This window comes from Diadema setosum, chromosome 10 (genome assembly GCF_964275005.1).
Source record: "Diadema setosum chromosome 10, eeDiaSeto1, whole genome shotgun sequence".
NCBI lineage: Eukaryota > Metazoa > Echinodermata > Echinoidea > Diadematoida > Diadematidae > Diadema > Diadema setosum.
In genome coordinates, this window is record NC_092694.1 from 12533680 (window position 1) to 12555268 (window position 21589).

General features: G+C 39.5%; 3 protein-coding genes across 3 annotated transcripts; 1 reads left to right on the forward strand and 2 right to left on the reverse strand.

Annotated features, from left to right (window-relative positions):
- Nucleotides 1-2345: 2345 nt before the first annotated feature.
- Nucleotides 2346-8446, forward strand: LOC140234533 (uncharacterized). Its single transcript, XM_072314574.1, has 3 exons — nucleotides 2346-2431; nucleotides 3129-3296; nucleotides 7831-8446. The coding sequence occupies exons 1-3, from the start codon at nucleotides 2365-2367 to the stop codon at nucleotides 7926-7928; spliced, it is 333 nt and encodes a 110-aa protein (XP_072170675.1). The 5' UTR covers nucleotides 2346-2364; the 3' UTR covers nucleotides 7929-8446.
- Nucleotides 8447-11986: 3540 nt separating this feature from the next.
- On the reverse strand, nucleotides 11987-13000 carry LOC140233751 (nociceptin receptor-like). The gene has a single exon (XM_072313851.1). It carries the CDS (start codon nucleotides 12998-13000, stop codon nucleotides 11987-11989), a length of 1014 nt encoding a protein of 337 aa, XP_072169952.1.
- A 7284-nt stretch (nucleotides 13001-20284) lies between these two features.
- LOC140233752 (allatostatin-A receptor-like) lies at nucleotides 20285-21367 on the reverse strand. Its single transcript, XM_072313852.1, has one exon. The coding sequence runs from the start codon at nucleotides 21365-21367 to the stop codon at nucleotides 20285-20287; it is 1083 nt and encodes a 360-aa protein (XP_072169953.1).
- Between the last annotated feature and the right edge of the window lie 222 nt (nucleotides 21368-21589).

Genomic DNA, 21589 nt, shown 5'->3' on the forward strand with positions numbered 1-21589 from the left:
TGTGAAAAAACGCGAAATTTCTATTGCATATGAGCTGTGCGTGCGTATATGTGCGCGCGCGTACGCGTCCGTCGGATTTTTTCAATTTTTCAAAAAATGCTCCAAATGGTATAAAACGTGTGCAAAAAAAAAAATGAGCTCGATTGGAGCGTACAAATATTTCAGCGCGCGCGCACGCGCACGTTTTAATAATAAATATGAATTTTGATAATATGAGTAGAATGCGCTTGACTTGAAATATGTGTGACGTAAATTTCATTGAAAAATCCATTCCATTAATGAGATATGAATGAAAATGTGTTTTCATATAATGACGTCATCGTGACGTCACGGTCGACTGATCACTATGATACTTTAGATCTGTCATCTTTGCGACATGACACATACATAGTATAATTTTGAAATTGATAGGCAGAGTACTTTCTGAGCTAACCTATGCACAACTTTTGAGGAGAAATAAAGAAACAAAGAAGAAGAAAGAATCAGTACAGATACAGAAGGTGATCCGAGAGGATACTCGGATCACCTAATTCAACATATTTTCACTTTTTTTCGCATAATAAAAGAGCACTTGACTTGTCTCTTTCTAAAGGCAAGGGGAATAATATTACCCATAACATATGTCAGTAACAAGTCAAGGGAATTTGTACTTTTTTCAAAAGATTAAATTGTGTGAAATTCTCTTTATATTTTCCTTATATTGTTGTGCTCATGTGACATCATACGCTGCAGTAGTCTTCTCACCCAGCAGTGACTGCACAAAAACTTCAAAAATTCATAATTTTTGAACGGATTGTCTGATTTTCCGCAAACTTTCAATGATGTATTCTACTAATATTGCTACATTCTCTCAATCCTTATGTTTATGAAGGTGAACTTGTCCTTTAAATTTCTTTACCCCTTGCCTGATTATGCTCAACCTTGTAGTGATTAATTTGAACATAGCAATCATTTGAATAAAAATAACTTCACATGAAGGTATTGATTATCAATTAAAAATTCAAAAGTAATGTATATTAAAAACATAATTGATTCATGCATACTTACATTCACTCCTTGCTAAAATAAGATAAAACACATGTCGTTTTGTTTTCGGAGAATCTAGGATATTCTAAGTTTAGTATTGAATATGGTTAACAGTATAATTGAGCAGTAGAAGACAGCACATTTAACTCTTCACTAACTAGCAAGCTTGTCAGTGTCAGGCATAAATTAGTAACAAGTCTTCACGTGATTGCTGTGCCTCGGGAACATGATTCCTTCGAAAATAACAGATGATAACAACTAATATCAACAACGAATTCGAAGCTGTTCTTAGACATCGTCTAAGAGCACAGAAAAAAATGTATCCATTATAAATTGAATAGACTTGAATCTAGTGATAACAAAAAAACAAAAAGACGTTACAGTATCTGGATTTTGCGAAAGTATCACTAATTTCAAGAACTTGCATAATTTATGTTGGACGTATAGAGTCTAATGATAATAACAAACATCAATAACAACAATAACCGCATTTTTTCATTCAGTAAAGTTTGCTTTTAATAATCTGTGTATGCCTACTACAGCCAATCAAAAGAAAGTATGCAAATGAAGTGGGACTCGCAATAGCATTGGCGCTATGTTTACAATATGCAATGGGCTGGGGAAGGATGGGTGCCTATATCTAGAGTTCAGTGGGAGTGAATGATTGTGTGTGGGGGGGGGGGTGGGTGTGTGGGTGTGCGTGGGTTTTTTGTATCAAATAAATGTTTAGTGAACTGTTTTAAAAAGAGCGAGGGTAATGCACTGAAGCGTATGAACAAAAGATCAGTGATCCGTTAATACCTCCCTGCTGAAGTGAAAGTTATACATGATAATAACAAACATCAATAACAACAATAACCGCATTTTTTCATTCAGTAAAGTTTGCTTTTAATAATCTGTGTATGCCTACTACAGCCAATCAAAAGAAAGTATGCAAATGAAGTGGGACTCGCAATAGCATTGGCGCTATGTTTACAATATGCAATGGGCTGGGGAAGGATGGGTGCCTATATCTAGAGTTCAGTGGGAGTGAATGATTGTGTGTGTGGGGGGGGGTGGGTGTGTGGGTGTGCGTGGGTTTTTTGTATCAAATAAATGTTTAGTGAACTGTTTTAAAAAGAGCGAGGGTAATGCACTGAAGCGTATGAACAAAAGATCAGTGATCCGTTAATAACTCCCTGCTGAAGTGAAAGTTATACATGTATTACCTGGTTAACGCATTGACCTTAAGGTATATACTTGACGCAGCTGATTGGGTGCAGTCGCGACGTCTCTGCCTTAAGTTTCAAAAGCTTATTTTGCTAAAGCGCCGAGTTTCAGACCAACTCATCCTGAAAAATGGAGAAGTTTTTGGTCCTCAGCTTGATTCTTCTGGTCGTCGGTTCCCTCTTTATTGAGGACGCCGGTAAGTCATAGCTGGAAAGGTCGAAACCTAATTTTAACATGAAATGAGAATCTGTTAAAGTTTCTTGGTAACACCCAGTCGTAAATAATGCACACATGCACAATCACTCTTGACCAGAAGCGGTATCCACTTTTTTTAAGAAGACATTGTACTCCAGAGTTTTCATTTTACGTCGGTTAAGTTCATTCATGATTGCCGTCCCTTTTTCAGAGATCTGTATTTTATGTCAGTTAAGTTCATTCATGATTGCTGTCCCTTTTTCAGGGATCTGGTATCATCTGGAAGTTGTTGGTTTTTTTTTTAACCATTCCTGGTTGAATCATATGACATGAACAGAATAAAACTGAGCCGAATTTGCTCCTTTTTAAGTTAGATTTAGACTAGCCAGTGCAAGTCGGGAACATAGTGTCAAGAGAAGCTTTCGCAAAGGCGGACAATCATGTCGAAGTGAACAGGAAACGGTGGGAAGTGGGACATGTTTTGCAGGGATTGATCTGTGAATAAATTTCAGAGACTTAAGAAACAATTAAGTGGCATTGATACAATCACATTTCTGCTTCCTCCATTTTTCCCCAAAAAATTCAGGGGGGGGGGATGATTGTACAGGCCATCCCCCCCCCAAAAAAAAAAAAAAAGGGAGATGAGGAAAAAAGGCATTGCCAAGCAAATTTCTTAGATATTTTAACTTTATCTGCAGATGTACTGGGCAGAAGACGTCGCCGTTCCACGGGTACGCCGCTTGGTCGCCGGATTACGGACTCTCCAAGTCGTCGCCGCATTGCGGAGCCTGCAAGTACTCGCCGCAACGTATTTTCCGCAAGCGTTCGCCGGTCCCGAGGATTCCCCAGTACTCGCCGAACCACAGGTAGAAATGCAATTTATCATTGTGTTTTATCTGTTCAGTGTATGCTAATCTATGCTATGTGTACATCATTCCCTTGTTATTTTTATTGGCTTTTCTTCTCACACACACACACAAAAAAAATGTGTTACGATACGTGATAATAAACTTTTTATGCTGATAGGAAGAATCCAATTAGCACATTAAGACTTGCACATCTTTTAAAGAGGAAATACAATTACACATGACTAACTTCCATTCATTAATTTTCATTGACAGCGCTCAATAATGTGCATGATAGGAGATAAGAAGGAAACTTTAATTTACTTTTTTCTATTGCGCTCAGCTGGTAATCTGGAGTTTCGTCAATATGCATGCTGATTTCAAAGAAATTCAAACCCCTCACCGAAATCACACCTATAGGAAGAGTTATGTCCATCTCTTTTTATATGTTATTATTTATTTATTATCTATTTATTAAGTCTTCTTTAAAAGCAGGGTAATTCCCATTCAGTGCCACAAAGACCTTCTTTACAAAGGAGCCCTGCATTGATATACATCACATTACATGTGCACATAATAAAAAAGCAAAACCAAAACGAACATAAACATGATACAGCTAAAGAACAATCGTCTCTTAAGAGCATAAAACACATAAGAGAGAACATAAAACGAGCGGAGAAAATAAATATCTGAATAATTCATATAACTAGTGCAAAGGGCAACGGCGTAAATCCATACTGAGGAGTAGGGGGGGGGGATGGTCACCATCACCACGATTACAAGCCCATAACCGGACCGGCGCAGCCTTTTTTTTTTTTTTTGGGGGGGGGGGGGAGAAGCTTTGTGCCCCCCTTCCCCCCCCCCCCACACACACACACACTTTACAGGGATCGGATGCCCCACTCTTTTGCATGAAATATAAAGTGGCGAGAAAAGTACTGGCAGCAACAACATAAAGACTTTTTGTTCTTGTTGCTTTTTTTTTTTTTTTTTTTTTTTTTGCTTGTCAGACGACTTTCGGCGGAAAATCAGACCTCAAAAGTATGAAAACATTTTTTTTTTTTTTTTGGAATATCTGTGAGAAGGAGCGGAACGACCGAACGGGGGAAGGGTGTGTTTGGGGGGGGGGGGGTATCCCTCTCCCACACGAGGAAGATTTTGCATTTTCAGACCTGAAATTCAGCGATCTGGTGCTCACTTGTGGTGAAAATTTTGTTTTCTTTTCTTAAAAAAAAAAAAAACAATAAGAAAATGAAATATTCACAATATATTATTGAATGACAAAATCGTGGTATTTCAGCTCTTGCTGTGCGACATCACTGTGAAGGCCTACTAAATAATGGGACCTATCATCGGCGTAGACAGGATTTGATCTTAGGAGGAGCAGTTATGTGAGGGAACGAATCAAGCAAGGGGGGAGAGTATGGTAGGGGATTTCCCCCTCCTACGGTGAAATCTCTTTGCGTTGAAAATTTTGACATTTTTCAGTCCAAAAAACTGCCGTTTGTAGCTATATTCTTCGCTTTGGAAATTAAGGGGGGCACACCAGGCGCAACTGCTGTCAATCACTGGCAGCAACATCAGGAGAATGGCATAGCAATTAAATGCGAGCGAGCGGAGCGAGCGAGCATGAAAATTTTAACATTTTACAGTCTAAAAACTGCCGTTTGTAGCTGTACTTTTTCGCTTTGGAAATTAAGGGGGGCCGCATCAGGCGCAACTGCTGGCAATCAGGAGAATGGCCTAGCAGTTAAATGCGAGCGAGCGGGGCGAGCGAGCTTGAAAATTTTGACATTTTACAGTCCAAAGACTGCCGTTTGTGGATGTATTTTTTCGCTTTGGAAATTATGGGGGCACACCGGGCGCAACTGCCGGCAATCGGGCAGCAACATCAGAATGGCATATTACGAGCGAAGCGAGTGAGCCTGAAAATTTTGATATTTTACAGTCCCACATGTCCTTTGTGGCTGTACTAGTATTTTTTCGCTTTGGAAATTAAGGGAGGGGGGGGGGGGCGCACCGGGCAAAAACTGCTGGCAATTACTGGCAGCAACATCAGGAGAATGGCATAATGATTAAATGCGAGCGAGCGAAGCGAATGAGCTTGAAAATTTTGACATTTTCCAGTCCCAAAAACTGTCGTTTGTGGCTGTATTTTTTCGCTTTGGAAATTAAGGGGGCGCACCGGGCAAAAACTGTTGGCAATTACTGGCAGCAACATCAGGAAAATGGCATAATGATAATTAAATGCGAGCGAGCTTCAAAAATTTGACATTTTACAGTCCCCAAACTGCCGTTTGTAGCTATATTTTTCGCTTTGGAAATTAAGGGGGCGCACCGGGCGAAAACTGCTGGCAATAACTGGCAGCAACATCAGGAGAATGGAATAATAATTAAATGCGAGCGAGCTTCAGAAATTTGACATTTTACAGTCCCCAAACTGCCGTTTGTAGCTATATTTTTCGCTTTATTTGGAAATTAAGGGGGGCGCACCTGCTCACAATCACTGGCAGCAACATCAGGAGAATGGCATAGCGATTAAATGCGGCGAGCGAGCGGAGCGAGCGAGCTAGAAAATTTTGACATTTTCCAGTCCTAAAAACTGTCGTTTGTAGCTATATTTTCGCTTTGGAAATTAAGGGGGCACACCGGGCGCAACTGCCGGCAATTACTGGATGGCAGGAACATCAGGAGAATGGCATACTGATTAAATGCTAGCGAGCGAAGCGAGTAAGCTTGAAAATTTTGACATTTTCCAGTCCTAAAAACTCTCGTTTGTAGCTATATTTTCGCTTGGAAATTAAGGGGGGGGGCGCACCGGGTGCACCACCACCTGCTGTCAACTGCAATCACTGGCAGCAACATCAGGAGAATGGCATAGCGGTTAAATGCGAGCGAGCGGAGCGAGCGAGCTTTAAAATTTTAAAATTTTACACTCCAAAAACTGCCGTTTGTAGCCATATTTTTCGCTTTTGTTTGTCCCACTTTTATTTTAGAACCACCCCCCCCCATCGACGCCTCTATATATATTAGGTTGCTTTTGTTAAGTGACAGATCTGCTGCACACTCTTTGATAAATTAGGAAATATACGTCTATGTCAAAAGTGTACAAAGTTTATCCCTTATCCTGTATATAGCGGACCTTTTGTATGTTCATGATTGCAATACAACGATCTGATGCATAGTTCTGGCGATATTTGGACAATTTTCCATTAAGAAAGTTCGAGATTTGTCCTCATCTCGGGAATTGCTTGGGGGATAAATGATTTGTCTGTCTAAACACTTCCTTTGGGGCGGGGCAAATGCCCCTTTGCCCCCCATAGATTCGACGTCCCTGATCTTCCCTTGGTATGCCCATAGATGTATCCTGACTGAGTCATCAGTCACTGTCGTTTCTCAGGAATGATTCAGGAAATGGAGGGGATTCAATTATGGCGATAAAGTTGTTCTTATTGTTTGTTTGTATGTTTTCGTACATATTTTGCAGATGGTCCCCAGTTACTCGCGTCATAGCATGTTTACATGTACACCTATACTATTTGACGTTGTCAACGCCTGAGCCATACCTTACAGTGTATGTCGATGTTACTTTCTTCGCGAGCGAGCGAAGCGAGCGAGCGCTTGAGAAAATTATACATTTTCCTACAAGATAGAATACTGTTCAGCTCTGTTACCTGTCTGAAGGCCGGCGTACAAACGACAGGCAATATGCCAAAATTGATGCAATCACATTTCTGCTTCCTCCATTTTTCCCCCAAAAATTCAGGGGGGGGGGGATGATTGTACAGGCCATCCCCCCCCCTCCTCCATTTCAGGGGGGATATATCCCCCCCCCCCCCCGGATTTACGCCCATGGCAAAGGGTTCATATCAAATGAGAGATTGATGTTGGCGTACACGATTCTTAAATGTTTGCAACGAGGAGGCTGTTTGAATAAAAATGGGTAACTCATTAAATGATTTGCTTGCAGCATTTTATGTGAAGGAGCATTTCTTATATTCAGTTCTAGGTTTGGGTATATGTAATTGGCAAGAAATGGAATATCGAGTGGTATAAGTAGTGGGGCGTTTGGTCAGAAGATTGACTATGTACGGTGGGGCTAAATTGTGTAACAATTTGTACACCAGGACGCAGTAATGATATTGAATTCTTTGTTCGATTGACTGCCATTTGATAGAGCATGAGTAAGAGCTTGCGCTGACATGTAATAACCTCCATTCAATACTACACGAGCATACTTATTTTGACAACATTGCAATCTGTTTAAATTTGTCTTTGTTAGTGACCCCCATACAGCACAACAGTAATCAATATGTGGAAGTATGAAAGAAAAATACAACTGATTCATGATTTTACGTGTCAAACACGATTTGATTCTTCGTATACACACAATAGAACGAGAAATTTTCATAATTACTTCATCAACGTGGGGAGACCAGTCAAGAGTTTGTTCAAAGATTACCCCAAGTTGTTTGAGTCTCGTGACAGTTTCCAAAGGCCTGCCATTCATACAAATTTGAAAAGAATGTCTCTGTTTGTCTTATGTTCCTTGCAGACGGCCTGGACCTTCTTGAAGCGAACGTCGCTGACGTCATGGTAAAGGCAAGCGCTGCCGCCGCCAATCTTCACCTGAACAGCCCTGTGTTCAACTAATCGACGAAGATCGTATAGGTGTCGCGGAACGAATATCTTCTTGTCTAGCCATCCAATCAGATGGGGTTAAAGACAGATACCAACAACCTACAAATCGTTATCTCGGCATGTTTGTAAACATAACCTCCTGAATAAATGACGTCACATGATAATTGCCTCTTTGTTATCTCCGTCGATATAGAAATCTAACACTAGGCGACGATAGGTTTAATGTAACAGCCTCCACAGCCTTGGCCAACACCCTTTGACGCCACAAGACGAAGCAAATAATGAATGCTTTTTGTTTGTAAAATGGGAAAGAATTGGTAGAATATGTAAACGCAGTAATTGGAGTGTGCTGATGGAACGACCATGAACCGCGTGTCGCGCAGAACTGATAAGCAGTTTCTGTATGTGTCTACAAACACGACAAATATAACTATACTCCCTAATTTCTATGTAATTGTGACGATTTCTTCCTTTTCTATCGAGAACAGCATTTCTATTACAACATTATACTGCAAAACAAAGCATGCTAAAATGACATTTTCTTACATCTGTGTGCTACTATAATTCGTTATCTTTGCCTTTATATTAAAAGTATATTGCACGAAAATTATTCTTTTTTCTTTAATTTGATTTGATTTTTGGTCGCTTTATATCAGTATTACTGGTATTGTATATTGTAAATGAAGTCGCGGTGACATTGCAATATATGAGGAACAAATTTTGATTTCATGTTTTAATAAAACATCCCTTTATTATCTTTTCTGTACTATATGAATAGAACACTATATATATATATATATATATTATTAGTGGAAAAGTGAGCAAAGAAAATGGGATTCCATCGGGATTCGAACCCGAGACCTCCGGATTGCTAGACCGGTGCTCTACCGACTGAGCTATAGAAAGCCCTAGTGCAGTGTTCGTCCCAGAAACCCTTAATTCTCAATGCTCGGGTGGTCAGAAGCTTCTGACCACCCGAGCATTGAGAATTAAGGGTTTCTGGGACGAACACTGCACTAGGGCTTTCTATAGCTCAGTCGGTAGAGCACCGGTCTAGCAATCCGGAGGTCTCGGGTTCGAATCCCGATGGAATCCCATTTTCTTTGCTCACTTTTCCACTAATAATTTATATTCTTTCTGGTCAGTTTATTCTGTCTTTATTTATATATATATATATATATATATATATATATATATATATATATATATATCCAGTATACGCCATTGGGAAGAAGTGATACAGGAATAGCGTTCGCTGTTTTCTACAGAAACTGAAATACAGTGTGTTCCTTAAAAAAAAAATGTAACCGAAGTTTAAGGTCAGCTATTTTACGAATACGTGATTTATTCTTGTGAAATGTGTACTAAAATACAAAGTGGCTCATCAGCTTTATTCTAATACCTGCTGCGTCAACATTGTCACAGATCACAGAGTTAGCGTCCTTCGAGGTAAAGGATACAAGACCCACATTTTTTTTCCAAGTTTTTGGTTTGTAATTTATGAAACAAACTTTTCTGTAAGTTTTTGGTTTCATCGTTGTTGTTTTTTTGTTTCTTTGTTTTTCATGCCAAGTTTTAATGAAATGCTTTCCCCTCTGTTAACATTTTGCTAGTGACTTTAATTTACAATCTCTGTATGGTGAGCACTTCATTCAGCCCTTACCTTTTATGCACCAACACCTTCGACGTGTCCATCTCCCCTGTCGACACAAAGCTGTGAACAACGCTGCATGTCTCTCACTGCTCTTGTAACCATGGCGGGATTATGACGAAGAACGTCGATCTCATGCCGAATACGCGCCTGCATGTCATTCAGATCACGTGGTGGGGATCTGTATACCCTGCTCTTTCTATTGGTATCCCCAGAGGAAAAAGTCACAGGGTGTCGAGTCAGGAGACCGTAGAGGCCATTCCACCTCATGATTGAGGGCTATTATGCATTGGCCAAATAGTTCTACCAGCCTCTCACGGAAGCTCGAAGACGGTGAGCTGGAGCACCATCCTGTAACCATGGTAACCACCAAAAGTGCCGGAAAACTCCTCGATCCTGTCTATCAAAGTTCCTTCTAGCTAAGGAACAATTTCCTCTTTGATCAAGTTTGTCGCACATACCACCATTCATGTTTCTGCTGAAGAAGAGCGGCCCAATTATGGGATAGCATTTCATCAAAACTTGGTGTGAAAAAAAAAACACAACAAATGATGAAACAGCAAGAAAAAAAATACAGAAAAGTTGGTTTCGTACTTTACAAACCAGAAACTTGGAAAAGGTAGGTTTTGTACCCTTCACCTTCGAAGGACCCCTAAATCTGTGATCCGTGACAATTTTGACGCGAGCAAGGTTCGAAATTAAAGCTGAAGAGCTACTTTGTATTGCAGTGAACATTTACGAGAATAAACCATGTATTCTTGACAGCGCTGACCTTTGGAACTTCGGTTACCTTTTTTTCAGAAACACGCTGAATAGAGACAGATATTTGACGGCAAAATATGAAACTGCCACAATCTCCCCTTTATCAAAGAGTTATCATTAAAAAAAGTAATTTACTCAGTACGACATCGAGAAAGAGTTATCATAAATCTCCAATCACATGAAAATGTATGCGTATATGTAAATGTGTGTGTGTATATGTATGCATGTATGTGCACTACAGCTTTTAAGCTAACTTAACAACAGACCAACAGAAAAAATAAAAACAAACGCATGCTTTTCAAAGTAAATAAAAAAACGGGACTAAATACTTAATTGACTCCAGAATTATAACTTTTATTTTACTCTACTGAAAAGAAAATCTGAAATGCAGGTGCGTATATCTCAAATATTATCTATATTATTACTTTAATCCAAGTTAGAAGGCTAGCCACTATCCTATGAAACCAAACCAACAGCTCTCAAAACAATTGTTCTTCACTGGCAAATAAATCAAGCGATGAAATATTTGGAGGATATGTATCATTGTAAAGAAGAAAAAATGCATTTGTTTACATGTCTAAGTGATTAGAATTCGAGTCATTCAGCTAAGATGGAATCCAACAAAGTTCTAACATACGGCTGCGTCGTTGCTCTGTTCATCCACTGAACATAGTATTTCCCGTGCGAAAGGGACTTGGTTATACGGTCTCTACGGGGATTTGCATGCACTACCCGCGAGACATCCCGTACCAGAAGTGACATGCATTAGCACTAGGACGTTGAACCTCTTGCATTTACTCTATTGGTGTTCACTCTACTTTAAAAGAGCTCTAACAAGTAGAAATGGAAATTACAACAATCAGCGTCATTACGTTCCAAATTATGTACATAACAATAAAGTATAAAACACTATTTGGTATACCGTAATGAACGCGAAATAAATGATTTCCTACACCTGAAAAAGGAAAAAAACAGAACGCAATCACTACGACCAGAAGATCTAGCTTTATCTTGTCAAGGGAAGTTTTTTTTTTTTGTGTGTGTGTGTGTGTGTGTGCGATTGCTGCTGATTTCTTAATCAACAAGAAGAGAGGAAAACGCAAAAAAAAAAAGACTAAATGAAGGAAGGAACAAAGAAAAAGCAAAACTGGGGAAATGGTAACGTACTGAACACAATGACTTGAAAGGCTGACTTTTTTTTAAGAAAGCTCTTCATAAAGTAGCAAAATGCTGAACAAAATCCTACAGTAATGTGCTATGTGCTCATGATTGCTTTTTAATCTTTGTTCGTTACGACTTTGAACGAACATTTTCAGTTGTCTATTGCTTTGTTCATATCCTTATTCATATCCTAGTCTATTCTAATGTCATACCGGTGATGTTTGTTTTTCCAAAGGCTCGTTAATCAAAACGTTCGTGGCGTTATTTCCAAAGGATAGTTAATCTGACAATGAAGTAAGGTTCGTTATTCCGAAGGTTCCTTAATCTAGAATTGAAAACAAGGTACGAAGTAACGAACCTTTAGAATATTGGAACTTCAGAATGAGTGCAAGAAGTTAAATATCTCCTATGGTAGAGGTGATTCGATAAACTTAAACAGCTAAGGGCATCTTATTCAACCTACCAACTAAAATACTTAGGCTCAACCTTGGGCTCACTAAACAGACTGACACTCGTCTTGCCCGAATATTGGCCCCTTGACCCTCGCTGTGGAGCGACAGCTGAACAGTTCCTTTAACGCAACTCTGAACTGAGGGTAGCGAATAAGGTATACAATGGGATTAACACAAGAGTTGAAGAAGGCTATGTTCACGAGGAGGTTGTACGGGGTGCTGAAGAGAAAGTCGGGGTCGAGCAGTTGAAGGCCCAGGGCCAAGTAAGCTATGCTATCAGGTGTCCAGCAGATGACGAAAATAAGCACAACGATCAGGACTAGAGTGATTACCTTTTTCCGAGCAAGGAGCAGCTTAGCCGATTGTCCAGAATTCTGTCGGTTTGCTTCCAAACGTAGGAAATCACGCCGAAGCGCCCTAGCAACGAGGACCTGGGTAAAGAGCATGATGGCTACCGGGGCAAGCAGCATTGTAAAGAGTTCCTGAAAGGCAAAGTAAGTACGTGACTCTGGAGAGGGGTAGTTTACAATGCATCTTCTTGATGTTGCCTCGACAACGGTTACTGCAAAACTTCGACACTTCAGTCCAAGGGACAGTAACCAGATCATAAGGATCAAGACCACGGTACGTCGGGGAGTCATCCAGCGTTTGAAGTGGAGAGGGTGTACGATGGCGATGTAGCGTTCTACCGATATGGCCGTCAGGGTGAAAACCGAGGCGTTTATGGATATCCACATGAACACAGCAGACCTTATGATCTTGCAGGCGGCATGGCCCAGAAAGGTCAGGGGAACTCGGACCGGCTTTGGTTGAGGAAAGATGAGCAGAGACGTGAGAAAGTCCGCAACTGCGAGGGCACCGATTAGTGTGTCGGTCGAAATTCTCGCAGCCCTCTTCTGAAAGAGAACCATGATGACCAGCATGTTACCCACAATGCCACAGGAGGAGAGGACAGACTGTGTGATGTCAGACCATCCCCACTCGATAGGCTGCCAAACCCATTCGCTCTCCTGAAATGCCTGTGTCTGAGATGGAACAGTCGAAGACTCTTGAGCCATACTCGAGATGACATCAGTGATTGGTGTGTATATTTCGCGAGTCGCAAAACTTGCTCCCGCCATTCCTCTGTGGGAGTAATCCATCAATCCGTAGATCGAATGTTCTAGGAAAAAAATATGGCGCAATACGACTTTAAACGCTCATTTCACGTTATCACGTTTTAAGTGCTTTCGAAGAGATACGTTAGGCGACTTACGGAATATTGAATGACATGACCCAACGATTCGATAAAGTACTATTAGTGGAACGACATGACAGTGGCAGCTCTCGTTAGATACATACTACAAAATGTACATGTCAGTGAGTAGAGACTAATGTAAAAATGTGGAAACTCGGAAGAGGTATGCGTACAAAATCGGGAAAAAATTATTCAACCGCCATCATTTCGGCGTTTCATTTCAAAGGATTTTTTTTTTTTCGGGAGCGGGGTTGAACGGAAAGACGATGGCACGACGTACATTACAATTCAGGAGAACAAATTGCATTTCACTGTTTTGGTGTGTTGTCAACTCTCCGGACTGCGCTTTTTTGTCTCAAGGATACATAAACGAATGATATTATAGGCTTCCCTAAAAAATATGTAATTTTACAAGCAATAAAGAAAAGCACGTCACTGTCGATGCAGTAATGTGAAAGAGACGTAATGGCAAGAAAAGGGTCATGGAGTAATTGCTTGATCTTTTCAATCAACACTGATCATATTTTCAGAAGTAAAATTGTAAAATATGCAAAGAAAGGGGCATATATATTCCAAACATGGAAGTCAAAACTTTCACGATGTGCAGGAAATTGCAAGAATGATGAACATGACTCTTTGTGAGAAAATATTATTGCAGTGAATACCACAGTGAATGTGTGCAATGAACAAAATGATTGGATACAATTTTCTTCTGTTTCACACATGAAAGAAACACATTAGCTTAAGTTATAATCCAGTTGAAGTTTCTAATGTGATTGCTTATAATCTTGAAAAATATATGGATGTAGTAATGAAGATTTTGAATTCAGAGATTTTCAAGCAAGGTCATCATCAAAAAGAGAAAAAATAATCCCTTCAATGATACTGCACTCGTTTCATAAAGACGGAATAGTTCTGAAGATATTAAGATTATCAAATAATATTTCGATTGCTTTAATCTAAAACATCTCCAGTTGATAAAAATGAATGTATAGGTTTTTGTACTCAACCTCTTATCACTATTATAGGAAAACAGACAACTGAAAAGGTAATTTCTAAATCAATTACATAATTATCTTACCTTTGCTCAGTATCTCTGCAATGAAAAAAAGCTCCTACGAGAATCGAGATGCACTATCTACAACCAAACCTCAGTGGATGCCAACGAATCAAGCTGTGCTTTTAGGATTTAAATAATTCCCGGTTGGCACGACAACAAGAACAACAAAGAATGTCGTTTGGCGCCTTATATTTAACAACGGGAGCTCATACTAAAATGCTAGAACCAATCACATATCTCATTAAATGTCTGCCTCATATTCAATCTGGATTTCACGCTGTCATTGATTGGACTATTATTATCTATTTAAAAGCGTAGATTTATGCATTGAAATCTAAATTGAGGTTGCATGCATTCCATTGATGCGTATCTAGAATAATGATGGAAAAAATCCATTTTCTCCTGTCATTCGTCAATGCGTACTTTTGAGACAAGCATTTTCTTTGACAGCTGAAAGCGACGGAAAAGTTTTTTTTTTTCCTTTTTTTTTAAACTAAATTAGAATGATTCAGGAAATGCATTCGCTTGCGTGGGACTGGAAAGGAGTATAGCGTGAACGAAAAAGGTGCTGCGATAAATGTCTATCACTCAGAGCAAACATACACACACACACACACACGCACACACACACACACACACACACACCCATATATATATATATATATATATATATATATATATATATATATATATATAAAACACAGAGTAGCCCTTTTAGTTAAAGAAGGTAATCTACTAAGGGATCCCTGTATAAAAACAGCACAAAATACAAACAAATATACAGATACGCATAAGGTGTACGCATAGCTGTATGTATGTATACACGCGCGTGTTCAACATTCTTGTACACACACATAACACAAGATAGTTTCAGGAATCATGCAAAAGTAAAGCAAAAGATAATACGTTTGTCGTTTGCAGTTCCTAGAACTATTTGAAGATAAACTGTTGTTTGCAAGGAAAAAGCATCTTTTGCATCCCTTGATTTGTTGACAGAAATGGTGATTTCAAGTGGTGGAAGACACTAATTTTAAAATTCATTCTATGGCCGCGCCAGGGAATATTTTAATGGATCCAAGTGAAGGGGAAAAACAAATTTCTTGCTTTTTTTCATCTTCTTTGATACCCTGAAACTGAGGCATCATTACAGCCAAATAAAAAGTTGAAACCATAGCACTCTCATTCAAAGAGTTGCATTAAGATGATATGTGTTTCGTATCAAAATCAGTTGCTACATAAATCATATTGCAGCTATTTGGTGATTTCGGTGGTATAAGTCCCCCCTTCCCCCCCCCCCCCCCCACACACACACACGAACACACCCACTTACATGCGCATGTGTTTACACGTGCACTTGCATACAGTTGCACACATTGTACGTAATCACTATTCCTCCTTATATCCCTTAAAAAAAATAATCCGATATATGTCTTGACACTGGGATGGTATTGTAATAGTATATTAAAGTGCCATTCCTTATGCCCCGTTCCTTTTCTCCACCAGCACCCTAATGAAAATGACGACGGATACAAATCCATTTCACACTTCAGTAACTAGCAGATTTCGTGAAGGTTACAATTTTCAGTTGTGGTGTAATATGTAAAGACATTCAAATGACTCTACATAGGCCTATTTGAAATGCATTTAATTTCCCCCTTATTATGCGGGTTACTGCATAGCGCACTAAAGCTGTACTGCAGCTTTCAGCGCGAGCGAGAGACAGGTAGAGAGAGAGAGGGGGGGGGGGAGGGGGATCTAGAAAGAAAAGTATGAATTCAAGAACAGAATAGCAAATGGTATCTACCCGACGGTTGAGGTTTGTTGCAAGTGACATAATCAATTTATACGCGCATGCTATTAAACTGCCATCGTAAGACTTGAATAATTGAGCGTGGAAGAACCTCGCTTTCAAATGGCGATTCATACAGAATTCTTGATTTCCATGAAGAAAGTATAAATAGATGCAGATGAATGAATCGCCACGTTAGTCATTCGACTTTTAAAAGGTATTCTATTTTGTCCCTGGTAGCTTTTAGCAGCAGGCTAGAAAAAATATATTATATATCAATGAGTTCACAGTGGGTAAAAAAAAAAAGAAAAAAAAAATCAAAAGCTAAAAAATTATGTTTTTCATAATATTTTATCTTCCCTGAAAAGTTAAGAATGCTTTATCTTTGTGGAGTGCTCCTTTACAGCCATTTGTCATTTGTTATTTGAAATGGACTGGCAAGCTTGTAATAAGTATACAAATATCGAGAACTGGCCTTGGGCACGAATCGTACGTTAGATCTCTCCCCTCGTATAGGCCTTGCTTAGTTGTAGCAGTGCCTGAGATATGTCAGCATGCTATATGTGACTGGATTAGAACACACATAGTTCCAGTTAATTTTACTTTCAGTTTTATTTGAGAATTTAACAACATCGATTTATAATAAAATTTACCCTACACTTCCTGACCCCACGATCGCAAACTAAAATTACTCCTAATTAGAAAGTACCTTACAATACGTGCTTCTACGAAGCTTCTCGAGAAGGTTCCTTAAAGGAAACCCAAACCCAAAGAGAAATGTGGATTGAGTGAAAGCAGCAAGATTAGTAGAACATATCAGTGAAAATTTGAGAAAAATCGGACAATCGATGCAAAAGTTATGAATTTTTAAAGTTTTTGTATTGGAACAGCTGGATGAGGAGACTACTAGAGATTATGACGTATGTGTGGACAACAATACAAATAAAATATAAAGTGAATTCCACAAAAATTCATTTCTCATGAAAATTACACATTCCATCAACTTGATACTGACATATGTTAAGCGTAGCAATTATACCCCCTGCTTTCTGAAAGCGGTTAGTCAAGTGCTCTTTCATAATGCTGGAAAAGTGAAATTTTCTGGAATTTTTATTTTCTTTATATTCATAAATATAAAATTTTCCTCAAACTTTTACTGATGTGTTCTACTAATGCTTTCACTCACTCCACATTGCTCTTTGGGTTTGGGTTTCCTTTAATTTACAGGAGAAATATAGTGCCTCAGTCCGAAGGTTCGCTAATCCTCCGAAATTGAAACATGGTTCGTACTTCCGAAGGTTCGTTAGTACCACCTTCTTTTAATTTTCAGATAAACGAACCTTCGGAATAAAGCCACAAACGTTTGGACTAATAAACTCTATTTCTGATTGATCCCAACATCTATACATAGGCGTAGGTAATCTATGTGTTTCGGAATAACAAACTGTATATCAATTTTGGATGAACGAACCTTCGAAATAAAGAACATGTCCTACCCCACCTCAAAGTTGCTCAAAACCACCCTCTGTCTTCCTCTCTTTTTGATCTTAAAAGAGATATTATCATTTTATGTGTCCCGATGATGCAAGAAGTATAAGAAGACATACCAAATTCAATCTAGAAAAAGCTAGGTTGATATACATTATATATACATGTATATATATATATATATGTATATATATATATATATATATATATGTTGATAAGGTAGTCCACGTGTTGGCAAGATAAAAAGATAAGTAACAAAGCTGTAACAAAGTTCATGCTGTATTCACCAACGGTTTATTTCTTCACACAAATTTTCGAGCGTCAACACTTGAGAAAGGGCGGCGAGACGCTCGAAAATTTGTGTGAAGAAATAAACCGTTGGTGAATACAGCATGAACTTTGTTGCAGCTTTGTTACTTATATATATATATATATATATATATATATATATATATATATATATATATATATATATATATATATATATATTGGTGAGGGAAGGGGTCATACAAGGAGTTAAAGGGTAAAGACGATTACTCGTAAAAGAGTTTATTCTACTTGTTAAAAAACATCGTTGTATGAACTACTTTAATATCATGGCAGCATTTGCTTCGTTGACATGTTTGAAAAGTGACGTCTTGGTTTAGAATTAGACTGTAGGTATAAACCCTTGCTGGTGGTGAAGGAGGCTGCGCCAAAACTACTACATGCATGACTGGCACTGTCCCATATAGACCCTGTACTGTAGCCTTTGTTAAGAGCACCTATACAGTGGAGGACAAGGTTTGTGCCTGCAAACTTTAGTTTCGCCTTGAGTGCGTGAGACCATTCAAGATTCTGTGATAAACTACTGAATTATTTGCCTTTTTCCACTATTACACTTAACAGTAATGGTTGGAATTCTCTTTAGCCGCAGTGACAAAACGAGCAGCTTGGAGCTGCTGTATATTATTCCGCTTCAATGGCCACTCATGATTTAAGTGCATTTTTTTTTGTACCTCCATGATTACACAAATGTCCAGATCAAGGTAAGAAGGACGAGCAGACCTGGGACTTCACAAATGAATGGTTAAACCTTCTTTCTACCCCTGCAGTGAGGAATACAACAGCCTTGCATAACTCGTACACGGTGGACGTGGTAGACGATCATATCCCAGCATACCTTTCGATATTTCACCAGGTGTTTCGACCTTTGCAAGCACTACGCTTTAATAGGTTTATTTTTATTTTGTAATTGTTCCATAGTCCACGTTTTACAAATAAACCATGAACACAACAAGATATCGAATGGATGAATAATTGTCTATTATACAAGAAATTGTTAAACGGAATTGATATAATTATGTGAATACGAGGAATCTAGTGGCGGATCCAGGCGGATCCAGGGGATCCAGGCCCGCCCCCCCCCCTCTTTATTTATTCTTTTTTTTTTAAACAAAAGAAATAGAAAGACATACATGGAGGGGTGCGTGCGCCTCCCTTCAATTCCTGGATCCGTCTCTGGGAACCTACATAGAAACAATGCTTGTATGAGCGTAGATTTCCAGAATGTATTGATGCCCTGAAAAAAAAAAAGACGAACATTGCTTAATGAAGGTGTCAGAACATGAAGATTAATATTTTGCTCTCTGTGTCAAGAATACCAGTAGACCCCATATATTGTATTTCCCAACATGCTTTTCTTTCTACCTGTTTGGGCACTTGTGAGCGCTACGCTATGGAGTTAGGATGCACGGATATGGTGAACATCTCTTTCTAGACGTGTCGGAACATTAGGGTGATATTTAGCTATCAATAGTGTGAAAATACGGGAGTTCACGGTTGCGATTTGCGCATGTGCAAAATAAAGGTCAAATGAGAATGATTGTGTATTTGCCATTGACTTTCAAACGAAAAGAATCCTCAGGCAAATGAGGATTTGGAATATTAAGTTGTGTGTTTCACCTTGTTAGAACGCACAGGTGAAAGTGATTCATCAATAATGTTTAACAAAAGCTTCACACGCATTTCATTGACATTGATTAGAAAGGTGACATGTTTCAACAAAAAATGCTCTGTCACAGGTCCTTTCCATGTTAATTTGAAAGTCTGTGGTGTAGGGGTCAAAATGACACATGCGCTGACCATGAACTCCCTTATACCAATAGAAAGCTTGTGTACACCCAGTAATAAAGAAGAAGAAAAAAAAAAAACGTTTTCTGCGTGTTGGTTTTCTAGGCAGCGCTACTTACTGACAAATTTGCAAGATTGAAAACATTAAAGTGATGGTATGATGATATTGGTTGAGGTGAGGATTCAACTTCTCAGGTCGTTGCGAGATACTGGGAAACCACTTTATCAAATGTTAAAGAGCATACTCTTCTAAGAATATATCAAAGTTTATTTGAAGAAAATCTGTTTGAAATTCACAAAGTGATCCTAACAAACGGTGGGTCCCACCTTTTACTAAGGTTGCTTTTTGGGGGATATCTCAGCCATTTCAAAACCAGTTTTCATCAAATAAACGTTGAATTCCTCTTAAAATTATAGCTTTGCTCTACATATGTTTCCATTATCTCCAAAGTTTGTAATAAAAAACAGTTGAAAACCTGAAACCCCATCTCAACTGAAAATGTACCCCATCCCTTTAAAGCCTGTAAATAAATTACGCGTCTTTCGAATATCACTGTTAATCAGAACATAGATGCTGTCCATTTCAGAGTTTACATGGTGAAACATTCCCCACATGGAACGAGAATGCAGCTCCTCGTGAGTGAGCTACACGTGGTTCACTGAAACTGACGCTCGTCTTGCCCAAATACTGGCGCCTTGATCATCTCTGTGGATCGTCGGCTGAACAGTTCCTTTAAAGCAACTCTGAACTGAGGGTAGCGAATAAGGTATACCATGGGATTAACACAAGAGTTGAAGAAGGCTATGTTGACAAAGAGGTTGTACGGGGTGCTGAAGAGGAAGTCGGGCCCAACGAGTTGGAGGCCTAGAGCCATGTAGGCTATGCCGTCCGGTGTCCAGCAGATAACGAAAATGAGCACGACGATGAGGACCAGGGTGATCACCTTTTTCCGAGCCAGGAGAAGCTTTGCTGATGGTCCGGAGCTCTGAAGATCCGCGTCAAAACGGCGGACGTCTCGTCGAAGAGACCTTGCAATAAGGCATTGGGTAACGAGCATGGTGGCTATGGGAATGAGGAACATTGTAACGAGCTCCTGAAAGGCAAAATAAGTGCGTGATTCTGGAGAGGGGTAGGTCACGATGCATCTTCCTGATGTTGCGTCGACAACGGTTACAGCAAAACTGCGACACTTCAGTCCAAGGGACAGTAACCAGATCATAAGGATCAAGACCACGGTACGTCGGGGAGTCATCCAGCGTTTGAAGTGGAGAGGGTGTACGATAGCGATGTAGCGTTCTACCGATATGGCCGTCAGGGTAAAAACCGAGGCGTTTATGGATATCCACATGAAAACAGCAGATCTTACGATCTTGCAGGCGGCATGACCCAGAAAGGTCAGGGGAACTCGGACCGGCTTTGGTTGAGGAAAGATGAGCAGAGACGTGAGAAAGTCCGCAACTGCGAGGGCACCGATTAGTGTGTCGGTCGAAATTCTCGCAGCCCTCCTCTGAAAGAGCACCATAATAACCAGCATGTTACCCACAATGCCACAGGAGGAGAGGACCGACTGTGTGATGTCAGACCATCCCCACTCTATAGGCTGCCACAGCCAGTCACTCCTTGGTAACTCCTGCGATTGAGATGGATGGGTTATAGGCAGCAGAGCCTCGCCTAATATGATTTCAGTAACGGTAGCTCCTGTGCCCATTTCACGATATTTGTCGCTCGCTTCTGCCATGTCTCTGCAAAATAATAAAAGTTGGGAGAGGGAATGTGACATAAGGACTTGGAACATAAGCGCAGAGTCACATGTTGATTGCAAAATACCTTAAAAAGAATCAACAACTGTTGCGTAAAGAACGCTCTCTGCATCACGTGGGAATTAGCTCTTAAATTTTGAATTGATTTTGCTCCAATATTTGGCGAATGAATAACACTTCGTGACTTGAGGTATGATCTT